At 31.2% G+C, this 24,547-nt stretch overlaps 2 protein-coding genes and 1 pseudogene across 7 annotated transcripts; 2 read left to right on the top strand and 1 right to left on the bottom strand.

Moving 5' to 3' along the window:
- Positions 1 to 1,940: 1,940 nt before the first annotated feature.
- Positions 1,941 to 4,660, bottom strand: LOC111278429 (1-aminocyclopropane-1-carboxylate oxidase-like; annotated as a pseudogene).
- Positions 4,661 to 6,656: 1,996 nt separating this feature from the next.
- LOC149517617 (NADP-dependent malic enzyme 4, chloroplastic-like) lies at positions 6,657 to 14,289 on the top strand. Its single transcript, XM_089765086.1, has 8 exons — positions 6,657 to 6,785; positions 12,119 to 12,402; positions 13,003 to 13,139; positions 13,238 to 13,312; positions 13,631 to 13,647; positions 13,731 to 13,882; positions 13,985 to 14,090; positions 14,209 to 14,289. Exons 1-8 carry the CDS (start codon positions 6,657 to 6,659, stop codon positions 14,287 to 14,289), a joined length of 981 nt encoding a protein of 326 aa, XP_089621212.1.
- On the top strand, positions 11,532 to 17,685 carry LOC111278949 (NADP-dependent malic enzyme-like). 6 transcript variants are annotated; one of them, XR_016344036.1, is made up of 20 exons: positions 11,532 to 11,790; positions 12,119 to 12,402; positions 13,003 to 13,123; positions 13,238 to 13,312; positions 13,731 to 13,882; positions 13,985 to 14,090; positions 14,209 to 14,303; positions 14,484 to 14,579; positions 14,673 to 14,744; positions 14,843 to 14,926; positions 15,011 to 15,109; positions 15,651 to 15,698; positions 15,802 to 15,855; positions 15,965 to 16,063; positions 16,215 to 16,304; positions 16,390 to 16,467; positions 16,688 to 16,762; positions 16,848 to 16,938; positions 17,037 to 17,234; positions 17,318 to 17,685. XR_016344036.1 is itself a non-coding variant. In XM_089764690.1 (20 exons), exons 7-20 carry the CDS (start codon positions 14,289 to 14,291, stop codon positions 17,404 to 17,406), a joined length of 1,119 nt encoding a protein of 372 aa, XP_089620816.1. In that variant the 5' UTR covers positions 11,532 to 11,790; positions 12,119 to 12,402; positions 13,003 to 13,123; positions 13,238 to 13,312; positions 13,731 to 13,882; positions 13,985 to 14,090; positions 14,209 to 14,288; the 3' UTR covers positions 17,407 to 17,685. The 6 variants fall into 6 exon arrangements, 4 of the variants coding, with proteins under 4 accessions (XP_089620816.1, XP_022721459.2, XP_089620817.1 ...); XR_016344037.1 differs by having other exon boundaries at positions 11,532 to 11,625; XM_089764690.1 differs by having other exon boundaries at positions 17,106 to 17,234.
- Positions 17,686 to 24,547: the final 6,862 nt, after the last annotated feature.

Below are 24,547 nucleotides of genomic sequence, written 5' to 3' on the forward strand. Positions count from 1 at the left end.
TTTTTTATTATTACCATTTTTGTTGAAAATAAATTAAATTATTTCACCATTTGGGTCAAATTAAAAATATTTTTTCTTTTGAATTTCTAAAATTTCTACCATTTGGGCCTATTTAGAAATTTCTTTTTTTTTTCTTGGAAAGAAAATAATATGACAATTATTTTTATTGAAATTTCATCTAAATTATTCTACCATTTGGGTCAAATTTTGAGAAAATTTTTCACCTAGAGATTTCTTAAAAATTTACCTTTTGAAATTTCTAAGAATCTCATCCTTAAATAATTATCAAATATTTTCCATCCAAATTTTTATGTGGAAAAGAATAAAATTACTTGTATTAAAATTTCATCTAAATCATTCCACCATTTGGATCAAATTTAGAGAAAATTTCTCACCTAGAGATTTCTTAGAAATTTATCATTTGAAATTTTTAAGAATCTCATCATTGGTTAATTTATATTTAATTCCAAAAATTTTATATTTTTATACTTTTATGTTTTTAAGAATCGTTCTTTATATTAGGTACATTCATCTATATAAGTGATCTCTTAAATAGATATTGATTGTCAAATTCTAAGTCATAACTCTTTATCTCTTTTTTCTTTCAAATTCATTTATGTTTCTTGCATTTGTTTTTGAAAAAAAAAACTTTCTCCTTTTCTATTGAAACTTGAAATCAGAACAATTTTTCGTTGATTTGAAAAATCCACTTGAATAAAAAAAATCCACTATCTTAAAAGGAATCTTTAAATTCAGAATTTGTTTAATAATTATCTGACCACTTATTTTTCTTTTAGGCTATTTGCAATCTTTTTTAAAATGCAAGTATTTCTTTTTTAAAAAAAAATTTACTATTACATTTTTTACATTAAAGAATAAAATAATAAACCACAACAACGAGCAGATTGCTATCTTATATATATATATATATATATATATATATATATATATATATATATATCTGTGTGTGTGTGTGTTTAAAAATTATTGAAAAAAATATTAAGGCAAAATATTAATATGGTTATCCTAATCGGCCAAACCTTTACAAACTAAGATGGGAAATTCAATAAGGAGATTTGTGCTCCACTCCCCAATGCTTAGTGATGGAGCAAGGAAGCTCCACCACAAAGATGTATAATAATTATGAAACATACTTTATATATTTGAGAAATTTAAATATTTTTCTCTCTAGACAAGGAAAGAATTGCTAGGGATTCTCCAAAACTATAATTATTTTTCCTTTTTATAAAATTTTAACTTCAAATCTTTATCTACTATGTTTTTCATTTAAATGTACATCAAAATATATAGCATATATCTTACATTTTAAGGAAAGACAAAAAAGACTCTTCGGATAGTTGACATATGATTTATGGATGAGAAAGATTTAGATAAAATTTTTGAGGTGAAATTCATAAAATTTTTAATTAAAATAATTAAATTAAAATAAAAAATCGAAATCGATAAATTAAAATTTTTTTGTTGCATAAATTAAATTTTTTTAAAAAAATTAATAAATTTTTATATATTTTTTAAATATCATTTGTAATAAAAATTTTGACAGAATTTTTAAATAAGTACCGATCACATTTGAATTATAAACAATATTTTTAATAATTTTTTAAAAATATTATTGATCTTTTCATTAAATTCTATTAATCTATTGATTTAAATTTTTTATTAAAATTTTAATTGAATCATTTATATTAAAAAAATTTACCAATTTTATTTAAAAATTTTATCTAAATTTTTCTCATTTATGAATTGCCATTCATTTGTCGTTTCTGCTTGAGATCAAATAATTAATCTCTATGATTATATCATATATAGCAATATTACAATTGAGGAGATTCTACCTCTCCTCAAATCCTCAATGATTAAAACATGAGATTTCAGTTTAAACAGTCTTAAGTTCGAATCTAAAAATGAAATGAGAAATGCTAGTTACCTCCATTGCATATCCTAAAATCATGTGTACCCAATAAAAGTAATTATACCACACATCTTTATAGATTATCTACATGTATGTCTTATTGGTAAAGTATTATGATTTTAACACGTTTCACTATACCTTTTTTTTTATTTAGGCTGCGAAATTTTGAATTCTAATTATTAAAATTAAAAGCTTAATATTCAATTAATATTATTGTTGACGTCAATTTAACTTTAATAGATACGTAAAAAAAATATTTGCGAAAAAGAGTTATAAAAAAGTCAGATCTAGTTAAATATAACATGAACTATTGAATTGATAGGAGTTGGACATATAAGTAAGCAGGTGGAGCGTGTGAGAAATGTGGTAAATGGCTTTTATGCTTTGCTAAATGAAATTGAAATTGTACATGTAATTAAATGTAAAGTTTATGTAACGCGGAGTGATGTGGAAAGGCACTCGTGAAAATCATGAGCAAAAAGTAAGGCTGTTCGGTGAACCAATATTTAGGCACATGCAAAACAAATACCAAACGTGAGCAAAATAAATCAAACTTTTTTTCATTTTGTTTTCCTTGCTCATGTAATTTGTAAATTCTCATGAGCACAATCAAATGATTTAAACAGCATTCGAGCATTTAGTTGAATAACTGATGCATTCATACATGATTCTTCTATTTGCATACATGATAATTAAATGGTTTTGTTTTTGAGCCTCTCCCAAATAAATCCATATTTTTTTTCTTTTTACAACTAAAAAACTCAAATGAAAGGTCTGTGCATCTCAAATTGGCAGGGTTTTGGCTTTGATAACTTTGTCTATACCTGACATTTGTCATTGAGTTAGAAGTAAAAAGATTTAAAATCCAAGGCAAAGTGAAGTGTAGAAATTTAATTATGAGCTGAAGTATCAAGATTTGTGACTCTTCATTGCTTGATGGATGAATCTTGACGACATTATAATTGTTGTAAACATTGAATAAAATATGGTATACAAGAGTCAAAAGTATTGCAGCTGTGACCTTTTGGCTAAGTGAAGTAGTTAATAGTCTTTCCTTTTCTGAATCAACCGGCCGGATGACGATGCTTGGAGAGTAATAAAGGAATGCCATTGAAATGTAGTCTTCGTTCTCTATAGATGGGCCTCTCATTTATATGCTTGAATGGCCCACCACTTAATGCCTGTGACAACAGGGACAGAAATATATTGAGTAATTACTGTAGACTAAAATTCATGTTTTACAATTGCAGGAGATAGAGAGATATGATAAACTTGTCATCATTTTTATAAAATTAAAATTGTATCTAAATTATCCTAAACAGTGCCTATAACACCCAACTAACCCCAAACAATATCTAAATTACTCGGGTTTGATCCCCGTCTGTTATGATCAAGGCATTTTTATTCGGGCAAGACATCCAATTTTTTTTTTTTTAATACAAAAGGTCACAGTTTGAGAATAAAAAAAAATCGATAATGTAAATATTAATATTTGAATTTTAATATTATTGCTTTTAAAATGATTATATAAATTAAATGAATTAATTAAGTTCTGAATTCTAATCGACACTTAAACTTTCTTTTGAATACATATTAAACTCAGAAGATCCATCACAGATATACAAACACACAAGTCATGTGAATAATCAATCCCTCTTATCAGCATTCTGATCGCAACATATCTTAGGGAGCTACTCCATTTGTAGGCTGCAACGTTCCGGCTACGCTTGTAGAGATAACATGCAGAGCCAACGACATGTAGCCATTGCATCATATCATTTTGATGACCTGATTTTTGTGGGTAACTTTCCCTGATGACTAGCAGAATTTTCTCAGCCACTTTTTCAATGTCAAACAGATGAGTTTCCACTTTCTCACTGCATAAGTGCAAATGTTAATAAGTATTAAGGAATGAGACAATTTTGTTGCTTATTAAAAATAACAAATCTCACGTCTCTGTTGATAAAATACTGAACTTTTAATTCTAATAATTATATTCAAATATCAGCAGTCTCTATTGCTAAGAAAAAACAAATCTCAATTAGAAAAGGCCAAAAGACAAGTGAATTATTACCTGAAATTTGAACACCCAACAGGCCAAATTCCCTCCATTTCCAACTTCAAGCCTTCATCCCTACACCACACAAACTCGTCACTCAGTTCACCTTCGTCTTCCCCATGAACTTTCTCAAACCCCTATAACTTCTCCGGTGACCTTGTCACTGCTGTCCATTTCACCGGTGGCAGTTGAAATTTTCCGGTAGCAGCTGCTGAGGCTGATCGGATAGATTCCCCAGGAATTCCATAATTAACTAACTGAAAGCATCCGATTCTTGCAATAGAATCTAGAATCTGGGAAGAGAATCACTTTCCATGGGATTCAACTGATGGAAATCAATCTTTGGTGGGTTGTCAATGAACTTTTGCTTAGGGAAGACCTTGTCATTCAAAATTAAATCAGGGACACGAAGAGAATGTTCAAGGAATTCAGAGAGATCATCATCATTGATGACGCAGGACCTGCGGCCACTAGCAATTGGAGACGGTGGCGAAGCACGGATCGAAGTAAAAGGGCTTTTCGGGCATAGATTCAGTTGGCACTGCCACTGAAATTGTAACAATTAACAAGTATAAAATTACAAGGTGACAAAGGCTGAAACCTGAAATGAATTTTCTTAATTTCTTTGATAAACATCTTAGTAGCCGTTTGGATCCCACCACATCAAATGTGCGATGTGATTAAGTTCATAATACTTTCAGTTGAATCCAAATGTCAATTCTAACAAAATTAAGTTAATATAAATTTTTTATTAAAATTTTTTTTCAATCGTAATTATAATAAATTTTATTATTATTTTTAATTTCACTATATCTAATTTTACTATCCGTCCAAATATGTTTATTATAGGAATTCTTTTTTCTTTATGATACTTGGTTTAAGAAAAATGAATTCGAACGCAATGATAGCATGTCATGGCCAATGGGGCAAAATAGAGTTAATTTTTCTTTGGGCTGGGGACAAGGTATTATGATTATTCTTTATAATTATTGTTCTTGAGTTTGAACCCATGATTTGTACTTTTAATCAGGCCAAAGGAATGAGCCTTCGACAAATCACGATGATACATGCCAATGGGCAGAGTTTGAGCCCAATGTTTAGGACAAAAATAGAAAATGGAGCAGATTGGCTGAAATAAACGAGCTTGTAGGCCTAAATTTTAAAGAAAGAATTACTGAAAATAATTATTGTTAGTTTAGTAAATAAAAAATTTTAAACTCAAGATTTAATTAAATTAATTTGTAATATTACAATGCACGAGAAAATGCAGCAGAATAAAAGAGTGGTCAAAATTTGTCTATAACTCTTTAACATTTTTTCTTAGTTAAAAAAAATTTAGGAACATGAGAAGTTACTTTATCTGTAAGATAAGAGTAAATCATCAATTTATAAAAAAAATTTATGAATCCTTTCGAACTTACAAATTATTTACCAACAAAGAAACATTAAGATTCAAACCTAGGAGTTTTACATTAAAACTCTAAACATTAAGTACTTATGCCAACCCTTATTGATAACTCTTTAACACTTTCAAGTTTTTGGCTATGGAGTAATATTTTATACGTTGATGTGGTCACATAGAGCTTAAGCAATTGAATTTATCAGGGTTTCAAAATCAAACTACCACTTCACCCAAAACTAACTATTTTAGGGTCTTGTTTTTGCGCTCAAAAATTATTTTTAATCTAATTTTAATACTAAATAAAAATATATAAAATTTTAATTTAAAAACTTGATTTGGAAATTTAAACCAAAAACTTCTCAAAAAATACTTTTACAGTAAAAAATTATGTTTCGAATAAAAAATCACTATATTAATATTATATTTTTAACATTTTACTCTGCAAAAGGATTAATTTATATCGAAAAGGTTTTACATTTTTTTAATTATTAATTATAATAAATTTAAAAGCCGAAATTAAATCATTTTTGTCATTTTAATTTTTTTTTCAATTCTTAGATTTATTCAAATAAATAATTAAAAAGGTATAAAATTTTGTAATTTTATATTAGTATAAATTAATCTCTTTTTTTATTATTTTAGACATATTTTTTAAATATTTAATTACTCACAATATTTTTTTTAATAATATCAAACCTCTAAAATTTTTAATTATACTTTTTAAAATAATTTTTAAACACATTTTTCAACCACAAAAAAGAATAGTAATCTAGATTTAATTTGATAACGGTTCTTCCAATCTGCTAATCTGGTAAAGCTTGAATTGGAATTTTGGGAGTAAAATTTGAGATGGGAATTTTGAGGGAGGGGTTTTGTCCTTTCTTTTTTCTTTTTTTTTTTTGCATGTGATTTTTTTTATTTGGCCCTGAATGCACCATCTCGATAGTACGAACCAAACAGCGCCTTGTGCGTTACAGCACAAAGAAAAAGAAAGTAAGGATTGGGGAAGTGAAGGACGAAGGTGAAATGAGCTGCGGGTTGCGGCCATTTCATTCAACGTCATGTCCTGGCGTTTTCTGAACAATGTGAACGTGGCGAATAAAAACCCCAGCAGAAGCTAACAACCACCAATAACCTGGCAGATGTGGAAAACGATACCTACCTAAACCAGAAGAGGTCACACCAACTGGGCCTCTCACTGCCCCTACACTCCAATTAATAAATTCAACAGCAGGCCTTCACGTTAAAGAGAAAATATGTGGATGGCGGGCACCACCGCACCACACCAACTTCTGCCTCAAGAGTCAAGGCAGGCTAGCTCCACCTTTGTTCTGAAAATGCTACGCGTTTCAACTCCCACTACCGTTGAATTTGAACGGATCAAATTCAATGTCTCCAAACCAAGCTCACACTTTATTAAACAAAATATTTCGTAATTAATACTACTAAAGTATTCCAGAAATTGGACAATGCTGCCCTTGCGTTAAGCATACGGCGTGAGTATACAATAACTACTAACACATTTTCAAAAGGTAAATTTTTTTAAATTGTAATTTAAAACAAAAAAAATTATAAATACTAAAATTTTAATATTAGATATGTTAAATGTTATCTTGAAAAAATAATTATATGAAACAGAGTTAAATCATGAATTCTCAAAATGGTCGATAGCATTTTTTTTGGGTTAGGCGACAAAATTTTAGTATAAAATAGGATTACCCAATTTCACCTTCTCAATAGACTAACATATATTGGGAAGTTTAAACTTTGATTCAAAAGAGAAAAAAAAAAACGTCCCCTCTTGGAAAATTTCCATAAGTGAAGGACAAATTCCAGACATCAAAAGCCTCCCCCAGATGTATCTATATATGGAATCGGTTTAGATAGCTTTGCACTTTGGAACAAAGATTAATTAACTAGAAAAAAAAAACATATATTTGATTCAAAAATCTGACAACGTTTTGTCATCGGATTTATGGCCTATAGTTTTTTGTTACCTTTAAAGAAAAGAATATTGGTCACACACAGCTAACTTGTTTTTATTTAAAGTAAATGTTGGTTTAATTGATCTTATCTTATGCATTCTTAATTTTGTTCTTTAGCAGTAATTTGTTGTGCTAATTGAAGATATCTAATATCTTCTTTTTAAGATGGGTGTTTTTATTTGATTTTTTTGCAATATTACATAATATTTTGTTTTTTTTTAATAAAATGTACCATTTCTATAAATTTTTATTGGTACTCATATGTCAAAAATGATTAAAAATCATGTAAATTAACTCTCCAATCTATCATATTCTCTTTTAAAAATTTGTTTCATGTTTTAAAGGAAAAAGAGAGAGAAAAAAAAAAGAGATCACATTTTTAAGTGCTTTTTTGCACAAACAAATAATTAATTAAAAGTGATAATAGTTAAAATTTGAATTCGATTTAATTTTTTTTATAATGCATAAAATTATGAATTTTTAAAATTTAATTTAAATTTGAATCAAATTTTTATATAATCTCAAACTGATTCAAATCAAATTCTGTCAATTTAATTTATCAACTTTTAAATTTTAAATTTTATGTTTTTATATATTATTTTAATATATTTAAATATATTTAAGAATAAAATAATTATTTTATTTATACAAATTTAAAATTTATTAAAATTATATAATTCATTTCCTTTTGATTTTTTAAAATTTTTAATTTTTAATTTAAAATTTTATCTAAATTTAATATATATTTAATATCTTAATATAATTTGAATTAAATAAAAAATTAATATAAACCAAATCAAATAATACAATTTTAAATCAATTTTTTAAATTTTCAAAATTTTTTCACCTTTAAATATGTGGCTGAAAATGTATAAAAATGACGGAAGAGATTGGAACATTGTCTACCATTATTATTTAGGTAGCTTATTTATTGCGTAACATCTAGAGTCTAGACCTAATTTTGTTTGCTAATTTAATGGTTTTATTAGGTAGAAAATGATATGAAAATCTAATTTTAAACGAAATTAAAATATCATATTTTTTACTTAATCGTATTAATTTATTAACTATTATAAATATACTTAACAGACGTGATAAATTGTTAATTTTGTTATTAAAATATGTGTTTTTTATATGTACAGGCATGTGTATAAAATGAAATTCGTACCAAAAAATAAATTAAATTAATATAAAATAAAATAAAATATTATTCGTATATAAATATATATATATTTATATATGAGGATAGAATTTAACACGCAAACAACTCGTGCGTATTACGATGGTGCTTTTATCTTAAAAAAAAGAGAAGGACAAACTTCCGGCTACCATTGTAATTACCGCGTGGTTTTGCCGTGCCACCTAACCTACACGCCCGAGCAGCAAGTTCCTTTCCCCATAGGCAATTTTCCTTTTCCTCGCCAAGAAAAGAGATTACACGGGGACGCGAGGAGAGTGAAAAAACAATGGTCAATTTTTATGGATTGAAACAGTTTCAGGTTTTTCTGGGTTCTCATTTATTGTAGTAAATTTTTGTTGAATTTTGAATATTGATTGGCTGTGGGCTTGGGTGGTTAAGAAATTAAAAAAATATATCAAGTGCTTACTAATAAAAAAGATTTATCAAGTGAAAAAAAAAATAAATCTTTTCGGTTTTAATTTTTGAGGATAATCAAATAATCTATTTTTACATTTGCATTCGTGGATTAGGCTGAATTTGTTGTTATATTATACATTAATATTAGATTATATTATTAAATATTTAATTTTATTGATTTTATAACAAAAATGTACCATTTATATTAACAAAATATTTTGTAAAATTTTTTAATTTTATTATTTTTATCCAAAAATCAACAAAAATTAAAAAATAATATTTAAAATTACCCAATGAAATGCGGGTAGGAAATTAGGACGTCGAAATCAAGATAAAGAACGCTCAGAGAGGCCAGAATACTGAGATAACTGCAGCCACGTGATAAAGATGTGTAAAAGGTCAAAATGCGGCCCACCTTTTAAAGAAACTGACGGGGACAACCAGTAACAAAAAAAAAAAAATCATTGCCATGTTACTGTTTTCAGACAGTTGGCTTCTTATGTTTGTTTCATCACTCACCGAAGGAAGGAATTCACGATGTCTGGTTTCCCAAAACTACCCCCATATTGTTAGATAAATTTTATATGCTTGTATTTGTCCTGAAATTAGCAAGCTTAACCATTCAGACTAAAAATCTGTTTGATTAAAATTCCAACAAAGTTTAACAAAAAAAATAATCCTCCATTGATTTAAAAGAATAGATAAACAAAACGTTCGCAGACAATTGTTTGGTGATGATTGAGAATTGCATTTAATTTCAATGGTTAATTTTTAATTTTTAATAAAATGTGTTTATAAACAAATTTTTTTTACAAAATAACTGATGCTTAAAATAAAAAAATTTACAAATGTTAATAATGAAATTTCAAATTTAATGATTATTTTCTTTTAAAGCGATTACTTCATACTAAAAGTGGAATTCTAAGCAAATCTAACGAAATCTTTAGTTGCCCACCAATTAAAAGATACATTCCATCCGGGCGGCGGATGTAACTTCACTGGAAACAGCCGAAAGTCATCTATATGTTTAAAAAAAGAAAGGTAGAAAATACAAAAAAGAAAAAAAAACCTATTGGCTTCTAAAAAACCAAGGAAACAGAAAGGATAACCCAACAATCTTGGATTTGACATGCACAAGGCACAATTGTTATACAAAATTCCATGAAGAAAGACATCCCTAGCCTCTCAGTCTCAGCCATTACAACATGACAAATCCCACTACAAATCTCCATGAATTCTTAACCAAACGGTTTCAAAGTAGACCAAGAATTGAGTGCATTGAATTGAAAAGCAAGGGGAAGGCGGGTAAACTTAGTATATTCTGAATCTTATTCTCATTAATTTTATCTCAAAAATTGTTATGAAACAAGAGAACACAAAAATTATAATTTTGTATAATTTTTTCGTGTATATTTAAAATTAGATTATCATTGATAAAATTTTTTCACTCAATAGTTATTAGGAGACAAACTAGTAAATAAAAAAGTTCATAAAAACTATTTTATTATATCTTAATAAATTAATTAATATGGTTTGGTCATAAAAACTACACAATTATATAAATTTGATATCGATACATAAAAATTTGATAATATATGAACTAAATTAAAAAAAAAAAATGTATATATTCACAAATTATATGTATGTAACATTGTCTTGAAATAAGCTACCACATAAAATAATTTGTTAAAATATAAATTTATAATGATCTTATTAGAACTTATTAAGGCTAGAGTTTTTGACAATATAATTTTGTAATTTCATAAATTGAATCAATAGACTATCACATGTTTTATTTATTTTTTATTTTTAATATATTTTAAAGAATATGTATTATTTTATTAATTTTGATTATGAGGTTTTTTCTAATAATATATAATAAATTATTTTATGTTATTAATTTAACTAATCTATTGCAAGTTTGTGAGGTAAATATATTAATACATTATTATTATTATAAATATTATTTCCTAAACACGTCATTAATGTATTTTATTGAAAATTTTTATTTTTTTATATTAAAATTACTAAAATTTAAATATTAATTACTGAAATTATAAATTCAATATTTTTTCATTGAAGTTAAATGGATCGATTTTTTTTTCCCCATAGCATGATACTCGTTCATTCATAGTTATCCTACACCCATAGCCACTTTGTGATGACAACCGAACCAGTTTCTCCTCATGTCATCTATCTACTCATCTGCCAGGCCAAGGTTGCCGTAAAAACCAAACCAAATCTTGTTCTTTGATCCACATTCGACACATCCTTGTCCCTGTTATAAAATATATATATATACTCCGCCCCATCCTAGTACGATCAGATCGCAAGCACAAAACAAAACTCAAACACCAAAAAAAAAAGAAAAACAGCACAACCCAAACCTGGTTAAAACTAAGCTTGGTTGTGGGTCCTACTGGGTGTGGTGGCAGTTTTGTAATAAAGGGACAAAACCAGTTACCACATGTCATTTGTAGGGCAAGAGAACGCAAAGAAAGTAGAGAAGGAAAACCGGACACGTTTTTTAGGCTTCCTTCTAAGCTTTTTCCTGCAAGCTTTTCCATTTCTATTTGCGGTATTTGGGCTCTCGCTCTTTCTCTCTCTGTCATAAAATCAGCCGGTGGGGGGAGAAGAGAGCAAAGGAAGGCAAGCTTCATATAATAACATCTCAACAAAGATTCTTCCATTTATTTTCATTCTTTGCTGGTTCTATTGAGAGAGAGAGATTCAAAGGCTAAAAAAAAAGCTGAAGACCTTGCCTGTCCACATTTTTCTGTCATCATGTTCTCCTTGCAAAGAAGCTGTTTTCTGGTACTTTAAAACCAGCTTTTTTTTTTTTTTTGACAATTTCTTCAACACCCATTTCCTAGAATATAATTCTAAAGCCAAAAAAATATTTCCTTTTTTAAATCTATTTCACATTGAAAAATCACATGATTTTACCCTTTTTGGTATTTCAAGGTTTTTTATAGCTCTTTTACATTCCAAAACACAAAAACCATCAAATTTTGGCCTTTGTTTTTTCCTCTATTACTTTGCAAATCTTTGTAACATATTCCACATCTAAGCCTTTTTACAAATTATAAAGAAATGTCTCTTTCGTTTTCAAGTTAATTGTGTTACTGTCTTATTGAAACAGAACAACACTGGCATTTCTGGGTCGTCAAGCCCTTTCTCTTACAAGCTGGAGAAGCTGCCACCAGCTTCAGTCAAAGTGACAGCTTTGGGGCCCAACAGGGATAGAAACAGCAGCCTTTTGATTGAGAACAACAACACATTGAAAGAAATAAGAGAAGATGGCACTTCTTCGGTTGCCAACGTGGACTCCAATCCCACCGTTGCCGACGGAGGCCGTGACGTCTACTATGATGACGCCGCCACTGAGGATCAGCTTGTCACTCCTTGGGCTATCTCTGTTGCTAGGTAAGATTCTATTAATTTTCCTTTTATAATAACAGTTTTTGTGTAATTTTAATTTTTTGGCTTTTTTTTTTTGTTTTATGAGTTTAATGATTGTTTGAGATTTTTTATACATGTTTGTGAGATTTAGTATCATTTTTTCTATAATTTTTAAATAAGAAGATGTTCTTTTACGTTTTGGGCCTTTTTTTTTTTAATTTATTTTCTGGGTTCTCTGGCTGAATCTTTTCCCTTTTTTTTTATTCTATTTTCATTTTTGTGTTTAAGTTGATGGTTTTCTTTTTGATATCCTTGGTGTGGAGTCTTTGTTTAGTATTGAATGCTAGATCTTGATGTTCTGGCCAACAATTATTTATTCCATGGATAATATGGATCTTTGCTTTGTTCTTGAAATTTTGTAGTTAAGAAATTAGATAGAAAGGAAACCAGTATAAAAGCTCCTAAGAATCAAATACCAAAACTGAATATCCACTAAATATTACAAAGAAGTTACTCTGGTGCTAGAACGTATGATGTGTTTAATGTACTACTCTAATATCAAAATCCAATAAGAATTTGCTTTTTTATTCTTTCAAAGTCCTAACTCTTCTTTATCTGCTACAGTGGGTATTCTTTGCTACGAGATCCTCACCATAATAAAGGGCTTGCCTTCACTGAGAAAGAGAGAGATGCTCATTACTTGCGTGGTCTTCTACCCCCTACTGTTATTTCTCAAGAGCTCCAGGTTATAATCCCTGCTTGTACATCATTTTAACTTTAGTTGATTTGTTCTATTTAAATTTTGTTGGTTTTCCAGATTTGTGCAATATCTTAATAAACTTTTTACCCTATTCACCAGGTGAAGAAAATGATGTGGAGTATCCGCCAGTATCAAGTTCCTCTGCAGAAGTACATGGCCATGATGGATTTGCAGGTATCCATTAACTCTATTACTTTTGCTTTCGCTTGTAAAGTCGAGGATCTTTTGGCTGGAATTATTGCTGCATGTGTCTTAATAGTCAAATATGCGGTTGCATCCAACTGGATGATTTTATTACACTTAGTTCATCATAAGTGATATGTTTTAGTTTTAATAACTTGGTGCTAATATTTTTCTTCCTTTTTATGTGAATTGATGTAAATTTGAATCAATGATTTTTTTTTATATTTAATTGCAAAATCTTTACTTCCTCTGTTGCCATTAGCTCCCATTCTTATTCTGTTTTAAATATTTCTAAAAGTTCTTATGCAGTATATTGTGCTGAGACGGCAATAATACTTGGCACTTGAATCAATTGCCATGAAACACCTCAACGGTTCTGAATTGATTCCAATTTTATTCTTATTTTCAGGAGTTAAATGAAAGGCTGTACTACAAACTTCTCATTGACAATGTTGAGGAGTTACTGCCTGTTGTCTACACTCCAACTGTTGGTGAAGCTTGCCAGAAATATGGGAGCATCTTCAGGCGCCCTCAGGGTCTTTTTATCAGTTTGAAAGAAAAGTATGTTTCTCACATGAGAATTGCTTCCTCAGGTTATAATTGATGTGGATTGCATTTGTGCTTCTTTTCCTATCTGTTTACTCTGATTTGTACCCTATGTAGGGGGAAGATTCATGAAGTTCTGAGAAATTGGCCTCAGAAGAATATTCAAGTCATTGTTGTCACTGATGGGGAAAGGATTTTGGGTCTAGGGGACCTTGGATGTCAGGTATAAACAATTGTACACATCTGCTGATAACTCTCTCTCTCTCTCTCTCTCTCTCTCTCTCTCTCTCTCTCTCTCTCTCATGTTTTGTTGACTTGTTAATGGTAATTTATGTCCTCAGGGAATGGGAATACCTAATAGGGAAGCTTTCTTTATATACAGCACTAGGAGGGGTTCGTCCTTCTGCCGTAAGTATCCATAATGATCTGTTATAAGGTAGTTATTACCACCCTTTGCTTTATTTGTAAGAGCTGATGGAAGCTCCATTACATATTGCATATATTAAGGAGGTCATGAATCCAGTAAAACTTTAGAATTGGCTATAACTTACTGTTAACTATGCTGGCTTTATTGAATCTCCTGTTATGGCTGATAAATTAGCTATACCATTTGCAGTGCTTGCCCATAACCATTGATGTGGGTACAAACAATGAGCAATTGTTAAATGACGAGTTTTATATAGGGCTCAGGCAAAGGAGAGCTACTGGGCAGGTATATAATCTTATAGTGCACTTTCTTCATTTTCATTATGGATGCAATCAAAATTTTGTCATGGTAAAGTGGCTTTGCTCTTCTTGACTCTAGGAATATGCTGAACTTGTGAACGAATTCATGACTGCAGTCAAGCAGAATTATGGGGAGAAAGTTCTCATTCAGGTGAGTGGACTTGGGGTGAAGATGGCTGGATTATTTGACTTGTATGTTTGTTTATATGTTAAGTTTAACGTTTTCTAAATCTTTAAATAATTTTGCAGTTTGAAGATTTTGCAAACCACAATGCATTCGATTTGCTTGCTAAATATGGCACAACTCATCTGGTCTTCAATGATGATATTCAGGTTATTGTTTGATCTTTGTTTGCTTAAATCAATTGCTCTTAAACATCTCAGTTATAATTTGGATAAATTACTTTTTTTTTGCAGGGAACAGCATCTGTGGTCCTTGCAGGGCTTGTTGCTGCACTAAAAGTAGTTGGTGGAACCTTAGCTGATCATAGATTCTTATTCCTTGGTGCTGGAGAGGTGATTTGTTATTACAATTTGTTGAAAGTCTTTGATTCAATCTAAGTAAGGAAGCAATCATGAAAATCTTAAATTAGTTATGTAGAAAATAGATGAGTTGGACAAGGTTTCCTCCCGCAAGACATACCCTTTTTTTGACAGCAAGACATACCCTCTTTTTGACAATGAGTGTAGCTAGATGAGCATGAACGACAGAAGTGAAATGGATAAACATTATTCTCTAAGTTGGATGATAAAGAAAAAGCATTAAGTTAAAAGATCAGAGAAGTTCTTTCCTATAATTTCACTTCTGCTGCACTTATTAGAAACGAATCTCAACTATTTCAATTTTGTTGTAATAGTTCGATCATATTCCCCTAGTCCATGAAAAAAGAAGGAACAAAAACTCTATTATTGTAATCTTATCCCCTTTCCTCTTCTTACTTTTATATTCAAAACGTTGAAGTAGAGGTGGATCTCTCAAATCCTTTAGCCCACTAATACAATCTTAATTTTTGAAATGTAAGTTGCTGCATCTGATTTTTTGTTCGGTGATCTTCAGGCTGGCACTGGCATAGCAGAACTCATAGCCCTTGAAATTTCAAAACAGGTCATACTTTTAGCATTAATGGTCACAATTTTTATAATATGTTTTATAGTATATGTAATTATGTCATGAAGCCATCAGAAATAAAACTTGACTATACATGCAGACAAATATGCCACTCGAGGAGGCTCGCAAGAAGATTTCACTTGTGGACTCCAAGGTAGTAAACATATGATTTAGCTCTCTGGTACAAAGCTGAATGTTCTACATTTTCCCTCCTGCTTTCTTTCTAGTGATTAATTGTTGCATCCGTTTTGTTCTTTTTGCAGGGATTGATTGTTAAATCTCGCATTGACTCCCTTCAACATTTCAAAAAGCCCTGGGCTCACGATCATGAACCTATCCAGAAACTTGTTGATGCTGTTAATGTGCGAAATCTCTTCCATTTGTCTCCCTTTCTCACTCCCAACCCACCCCCCACACACCCCCCTCCCCCGCCCACCAAAAGAAAAGAAAAAAGAAAAAACTATTTGGAAACAAAAGGTTCTTAGACTCTTAATTCTTGTCTTATTTTGACAGGGAATCAAGCCCACAGTGTTGATTGGAACATCAGGAGTAGGAAGGACATTTACTAAAGAAGTTGTTGAGGCTATGGCTGCCTTGAATGATGTACCATATCTCTCTATAAATTTCGTTTATAAATCAGTGAAGCAATTAAGCTAAACTGATCAATTGTTTATGTGACTGATTGCAGAAACCTATTATATTTTCTCTTTCTAATCCAACTTCACAATCTGAATGTACTGCTGAAGAAGCTTATACTTGGAGTAAGGTAATTCATTCATGCAGCTTGTATTCTCATTTGTCAACAGCTAAAATATATTATTTAGTTCCATAAAAAGAACATATTATTTCAGCCTTTCTATAGCGTTTACAAAGAACCTTGTGTATTGTTGAACCTTGTCTTTTGTTCTCTCTAATATATTATTCAAACTTAGATATGACTGTTAACCAACTCTAAATGGTTTTTCCCTTTTTCTGTTCGCTTGCAGGGTCGAGCCATTTTTGCCAGTGGAAGTCCATTTGACCCTGTTGAATACAAGGGAAGAGTTTTCATGCCTGGGCAGGTTGTATCTAAAGCCGTTTTACCTGCATGTTTCATTATGTCTTGGGTTGAGGCCTGATTTGAGTTGTTAAATTTCTGTCCTACAGGCAAATAATGCATACATCTTCCCTGGCTTTGGTCTGGGTTTAATAATGTCTGGTGCAATCCGTGTTCACGATGACATGCTTCTGGCAGCCTGTAAGTTGACATTTGACATTTAGAAGTTTTGATTGATAACTGAGCTATAGAGTTAAACCTAACCTTTTAACCCCATCCCAAATTTCTCTTGTTTTCAGTGGTTTGAAAGTAGTATTATTAGGTTCTTTTGCAAATTGTTAGACCGTTTCTTTGTTTCTTGGGTACAGCGGAGGCTTTGGCTGCACAGGTGACACAGGAGAACTTTGACAAGGGACTCATTTACCCACCATTCAAAAATATCAGGAAGATTTCAGCACATATTGCTGCCAATGTTGCAGCTAAAGCATATGAACTTGGTAAAATTCTTTTTTGTTTATAATATGCACATGCAACTCCGCTGTATTTAATCTTAATACAATTATATCCCATTGTTTCATAGGTTTGGCTACTCGCCACCCTCAGCCTAAGGATCTTGTGAAGTATGCTGAGAGCTGTATGTACAGCCCTGTCTACCAAAGCTACCGGTGAAGTAGCAATCAGAATGCCCCTGCTTTTGCCATCTTAAAAAAAAATTCCAGTTCAACCATTCCTTGTAGTCTTTATTTTGTTTTATTTTTTTCATTTATTTCTCATTTTTTTAGTTTTGTTCCTCCTTTTTCTTCTTTCCTGTCATGTGAGTTACTTGGTGGGTAAGAAGATGCATGGTGGGTGCTGGTGGTTAGATAAATGAAGTCAAATATACTATGAAAAATGTTGTTATGGACTTGAAAAAGTTTCACATGAATAGAAATTTCCAAGTGTCAAAAATGGTGTGCTTTTCCACGGTCTTATTTGATCTCTCTTTCTGCTCAAAATTTTCTTCCGTATTTCAGAGTTTTTCAACTTTAAATGCAACTACGTGGTGGTAAACCAACCTAAAATTGACCAGTGGCGTTGCTTGGGCTGATGTAGGAAGAGTGGGGCACTGTATGGTTTGGTTGGTTTGGTGAAGTCCGCACAATTGCTTAACAACAGTGAAAATAAAAAGAAGGAAAGTACGAAAAGAAAACCAGGAAAAGACGATTGATATGTTGCCATCTGCATGAAGCCATCCGTGTATTTTTAGCAGAAACATCTGGCTCTAATGAGCATGGTGGATGAAGCTTTGGTCTCACAAAAATTAACTTTTAACCATTGATACCAAACCCTATAAATTTTATAGAAATGTAAAAGTAACCTTTCCAAGTCACCTGTATTAGATTTAAGATCAGCCGATAAGTATGCATGCAAATTAGTAACCTTTCCAAGTCACCTGTATTAGATTTAAGATCAGCCGATAAGTATGCATGCAAATTAGTTGTTAACAATTTCCGTATAAGTTAAAAAAAAAAAATTATAATGTATAAAAGTAGAAAAATTCCAAATCATATTTTGTTGATTTTTCTTTTGCCACATCGAACTATCAGACGAGTTAGTTACTTTTGTAAAAAAAAAAAAAAAGGTAAAATGTGGCTTTGATAACTTCCATTCAATCATCCTTTGAATGAAAAATTTTCGTATGTAAATAATACTTTTTTACGACTTGAGTTAGCAACTGAAATGTCTTAACTGTTTTTTTATTTTTATGTCGGAGGCTGTTAAGGATTTAATTTTGCTTACCAACAAATAATTAGTGATAACACCTCTCAAGAGGGGATTCTAATGTAAATAAAAAAAATTTTGACCTTAGATGGCCTAAGCCACTGAGTCAAAATACAAGATGAGATCCAACCAAAAGATGCACCTTTCATTGAGACATCGATCGTAAACAAAAGACTGTGTCAACTTGAAAAATGAGATTAAAGATCTGATAAGGTGAGGTCAGCTGAAAAGATTTGTTAAACAGAAAATACAAGATCAATTTAGAAGAGACTACAAAAATGGCCATAAAGCACCCACCTAAAGTAGAAAAGGAAGATCGAATAATGAAAAAAAGGATGCCCAAGGAAAAAAGTTGAATCAAGAAAAGAGCCAAGCTAACAATAGCAAGCTAATTATCGAAATGATTAACGTGATCATAGAAGGTAGCTCCACCTCGATGAAAAAGAAGTTGAACCCGAGCATGATAATGGCAATAGACAACTCAGCTAAAAAAAAGACTAGAGAGACGAGCTGATCTCATTCAATTTGAAAGATTTGGAAGGGACTTAACACCCACATGATGATGCCATAATGATCACAACCTTAGTATACAACTAAGTGGTCAAAAGAATCATATTTGACAATGAGAGTTCGACTGACATCATGTACTATGGTTGTTTTAAAAAAATAAAGATCGACGAAGATTAGTTGAAGTCGATCACCATAGCACTAATGGGGTTTGAAAATGAACAGGTGCCAATAAAAAGAACCATCAAGCTTTCAATCTCTCTAAGAACAAAGTCAAAAATAATTACCTCGATTATAGAATTTATGATAGTAGATGTCTCATCTGCCTACAATATGATATTAAGCCAACCTAGCTAATTTGTTATGCGACTTATAAGCTTAACTCCTCACTTAAAAGTGAAATTTTCAACACCTACAAGGGTAAGAGAAGTTCAAGAAGACAAGTCAATGGCATGACAATATTATGTCATAATGATAAAGGGCAGGACTATGTAGCAGACAAACAGCTCAGCCAATATCGAGGTGGAAGATAAAGAGGTATCGACACAAAAAACTGACAATGAAAAGGAAACTAACAATGAAAGCATAGAACATAAGACCAATCTGAGAGAAGTGCGCTCTTAAGCCACTATGAGCTCTTAAGCTCTACAAAAGTTTAATTTTGTTATATTTTTTAAATTTTTTGAGGCAACAGTAAAAGTCACTGAGCTTTTAAGTCAACGTAAAAAATTAATGTTATTTGGACCGAGCTAACATGTTAGCTAAAATACAGCATTAAATGAAGAATATACATCACTTCTACTAATATGTTCAACAAGTTGTTCAATATACTAATTATCACGTCGGGACATATTTTCGTAAGAAATGATCCTGACCTAATGGATAAAAAAAAATCGATCAAAGATCAGACTTAGATGCAAACTGACCTGAGCCAACTAAAGACTTCATGATAATTTTGTTCTGAAACAACATTTCTCAAAAGTAAATGCAGATCAAAGCTAAGCTTCAGCATAAGGACCAATTGATTAACTTATAAAAGATAACGTCGGCCTGTTTATCTAGACACCATCTAATATGCCTAGGATTGATATCGAGGTAATGATCTATAAGCTACATACTGATCTCGAGGTCAAACCAATTCGATAAAAGAAAAAAAAATTTACCCTTGAAAGACAATAGGCCATCGAGGAATAAATTGATAAATTATTATGATCTAACTTTATTAAAGAGGTCTACTATCCTGAATGGATAGCCAATATGGTTATAGTCAAAGAACATAATGAAAATTAGAGAATATGCCTGGACTTTACCAATTTAAATAAATTATGTCCAAAAGATAGCCTCCGCCTCCCCAGAATAGATCAATTGGTAGATGATAATGTTGAGCACGATTTCTTTAACTTCATAGATCCTTATTCATACTATAATCAAATCAAAATGTTGAAAGAAAACAAGGATAAAACAACCTTTATTATTGAAAAAGGCCTTACTACTAACAAGGTCATGCCCTTTAGATTGAATAATATAAGGACAACCTACCAGAGATTGATGAATAAGGTGTTTAAGAACTAGATCGATTGCAATATGAAGGTATATATGGATAACATGATAGTCAAGAATAAGAGTTTGACTGAGCATCTAAAAACCTTAAAGAAGCTTTTAAAACTATAAGAAAGTACAATATAAGACTTAACTCAAGCAAATATATTTTTAGGGTTACATCGAATAAGTTTCTCGATTACATGATCAATCAAAGGGGGATAAAGGTAAATCTCGAGAAGGTTTAGGTGATCCTAGAAATGAAAGTGTGAACTTCGTTAAAAGAGGTGCAGAGGTTAACAGGCAAAATAACTGCGCTCAATTGATTTATATCCAAATTGGTAGAACAATGTCTATCATTTTTCAAAACTTTCAGGTCTCTGACTTCAAATAAACTCTTCAATGCCTAAATACTTTCGATAAACTCAAAGCATTCTTATCTTCCTTACCTATCCTATTAAAATCGAAGATTGATGAAACACTGTGCTTGTACTTGGCCATTACAGGTCAGGCTATCAACTTGGCTTTAGTATAAGAAAAAAAGGAAAAACAATGATCGGTCTACTTAGTAAGTAAAGTATTGATAGGGCCTGAAGTTAAATATAGCAGTATAAAGAAATTGACCTATGCCAAAGTCACCTTGACCAAAAAACTTAGGTCATACTTTTAGGTTTACACGATCTAGGTTTTGTCGATCAGCCACAAAGGCAAACTTATAGAAGCTTAAAATATAGGGAAGGTTAATTAAATGGGTTAGTAGAACTTAGTGAATTTGATCTATACTTTTTTATCTAGATTGACATCAAAATCACAGGTGCTAGTAGATTTCATAGTAGAATATACTTCGATACAATTGAAAAGGCAACCTAAGAAAAAGATAAAAATTTCAAATAATGATGACTGGAAGCTCTATGTTGATAAATTCATTTTAAGCTAAGTCAGAGGAGCCAGCCTCATTTTGATTAGTTCAAAAGGGCTACAGTACACATACCCTTGAGATTTAAGTTTAAGGCATCTAATAATGAAGTGAAATATAAGACAATGATAGCTGGCCTAAGGTTGGCAACTGAGTTGAATAGTCAACACATAATCGCTTATAGTGACTCTTAATTGGTGGTCAATTAGATAAATGAGGAGTTTGGAGCTTGAAAAGATGGAATTTGAAAGTATTTCGATAGAGTACTAGCCTTAATAACTAGCTTTAAGAAAATCAAGGTGAAAAAGATACTGAGGTCAAAAAATTCAATAGTAGACTCCTTATCTAAGTTGGCTTTAAGAGCAATAATAAGAAGCCCAGACCAAGTTTTAGTAGAGGAACTAGCGCATAAAAGCACCAAAGACAAGCTTATAGGACAACTCATAAAGAAAAAAATCCGGATGACGCTAATTAAAACATACTTGACCATAAAAGTGCTACTTGATGAAAGAGTCTGAACTAATGAGAAAGGCCCTTCGATACATAATGATCGAAGAAAAATTATATAGAAGATCCTTTAGTCTACCCTACTTAAGATGTGTTGATCGAAAAGAGGTAGAGTACGTCCTAAGAGAAATCCACAAAAGAATATGTGGAATTTACCTTGGACCTTAGCCTTTAGCTTATAAAGTGCTAAGGTAGGGCTATTACTAGCCCACCATCATGAGGGATACGATCGAACTGGTAAAAAAATGCTACAAATATTAAAGGTTTGCCTATGTGCAACATCTCCTTTCAACCTAGTCCACTCTTATCATCAAACTGTGGCCATTCATGCCGTGAGGGATGGATGTACTTAGACTATTCACCTCGGCCATAAGTTAGAAGAGATTTGTCTTAGTGGTAGTAGATTACTTTACAAAATGGTTAGAAGTCGAAGCCCTAGCCACACCACGGAAGCATAAATTGAGAAGTTTGTGTGGAAAAACATAATTTGTAGATTCAGGCTACCTCAATCCATAATAACAAATAATGGCAAACAATTTGATAATCCAATGTTCAAAAAATAATGTTCAAATCTTCACAACAACCTCAAGTTCACATCGATTACCCACTATCAGTCCAACGGGCAAGTCGAAGCTACAAATAAGATAATATTAAAAGCTCTAAAAAAAAGGCTTAATGTAGCAAAAAAAAAAAAATGGGCTGATGAGCTACCAGGAGTCATGTGGACCCTAAAAATAAATTTGAAGGTCTTTACTAGTGAAACTCCCTTTCAGTAGGTATTTGGAATAAAAGTTGTAGTGACGGTTGAGATTGGCCAGCTGAGTTTAAAAGTTAAATTGGCATTAGAAGAAAAAAATGTAAAGATGCTTAGGGCTGACCTAGACTTCATTGAAGAATAAATGGACATAGCTCTAACTCGAATTGTAGCTTACTAGCAAAAGTAGCTAATTATTATAGTAAAAAAGTTTGATGTAAGCACATCAAGAAGGATGACTTGGTACTTAAAAAAATTAAAGCTTCACGGGTAAATGATCGAGGTGGCAAGTTGGCCCTAATGTGAGAAGGACCATATATTATTAAGGAGGTTATCCACGATACGACCTACAAATTACAAAATCTAAATGATGACATCATCCCAAGGATATGGCATGCAAACAACTTAAAGATTTATTATCAGTAGCTCAGTATATACTAAGCTCATTTTTGTACTATTTTATGAATGGCATTACCACTATAAGTATATAAAATACAAATCAACTCAATTACCAGTAGATAAAAGCAAATCAAGCTCACAGTTGCATTATTTTACACGCGAACACATAAATTGAATTATCCTCAATAACTTGTGTATAAGTGATTTAAAGTCATTTGAAAAAATCTGACCTAAAACTCGTAATTATGTTAATCTGATCTAAAGTAATTACACAAGTCTATATTCTAATTATCTGCCTTTGGATTGGTAAACCATTTTCGAACTTATGTAAATAAGAAAAAAATAATAGTAAAATCGAGCTAAAACTTAGAAAATTTTCTTTTCTATTCTAATGTAACAAAGTACATCAGTTGAAATTATAGGAAGTCTTTACAAAAAATTGGACCTCAAAGTTGAAAAGTTTACAAAATCAAAAATAAAAAAACCATCAAATTCATTCATCAGCGACAACAACAGTAGTGGGAAGAGTACTATTGTTGGTAATAGTGAAAGGAATGACTTTAACTTCAATGACATCTACATCTTCCTCTTTTGTCCCCATGGCAACCTCCAGCTCTTTTTTTAAGGCCTTATCTTTATCTTTACCCTATTCTTCCTTCTCTTTCTCTTTCTCTTCTTTATCTTTCTTTGGCTGATTTAGAATAAGCCTCAATTTGATATTATTGATATTAATATCAAAGAGGTTGAGTTAAGAGAGAAGAATTTAAATTACACCTCTTTTTTAGCTAGTTGGAAGGCATCAAGAATGTTCTTCTTGTAAAATTTTACCTTTACCTAGAGATACTCATTGGAGGCTTTATACTTTTTTATAGCCTTGATCTGTAACTCATCTCTCTTGTCTCAAGCTTTCAGCTCAAACTTTAACTTTACTATTTTAGTCTGAGCACATTTAGTTTCAACTCAACATGTTCTTTCATCGATTCTGGCTAAAGCCTTATCCATCGAGACGACTTTTAACTTCATTGTCAGGTCATCTACTTTTCTCTTCAACTCTACCTCCTTCTTGTAGGACGTAGTGAGGCTTGATTTGATGTTACCTAATGCATTCGCGCTCTTCTTATGCTTTTCAACAAGGGCAATAATATTTTCCTCAGCCCTCGGTATATGTCCCATAGCAAGATAAGCATGATAGAGGGCTTGGTTATTATTCTCCACTAGTTGATGAATGAGCTTTTTTCAGATTGGGTGGAAAGACCTTGGACTTAGAAAAATAAAAACAAAAACAATAGTAAGAAACAAGCTAAGGTTAGAGGATACTCACCAAGAAAAGAAACTGTAACCTTGCAGAACCTCCCAGCAATGTTTTGATTGGAAACAGGATCATTTGTCAGAGCAAACTCTAACCTTACAAATATTTTTTTTGAGCT

This window comes from Durio zibethinus, chromosome 8 (genome assembly GCF_047325235.1).
Source record: "Durio zibethinus cultivar Kanyao isolate XHJ-2024 chromosome 8, ASM4732523v1, whole genome shotgun sequence".
Classification (NCBI taxonomy): Eukaryota; Viridiplantae; Streptophyta; class Magnoliopsida; order Malvales; family Malvaceae; genus Durio; species Durio zibethinus.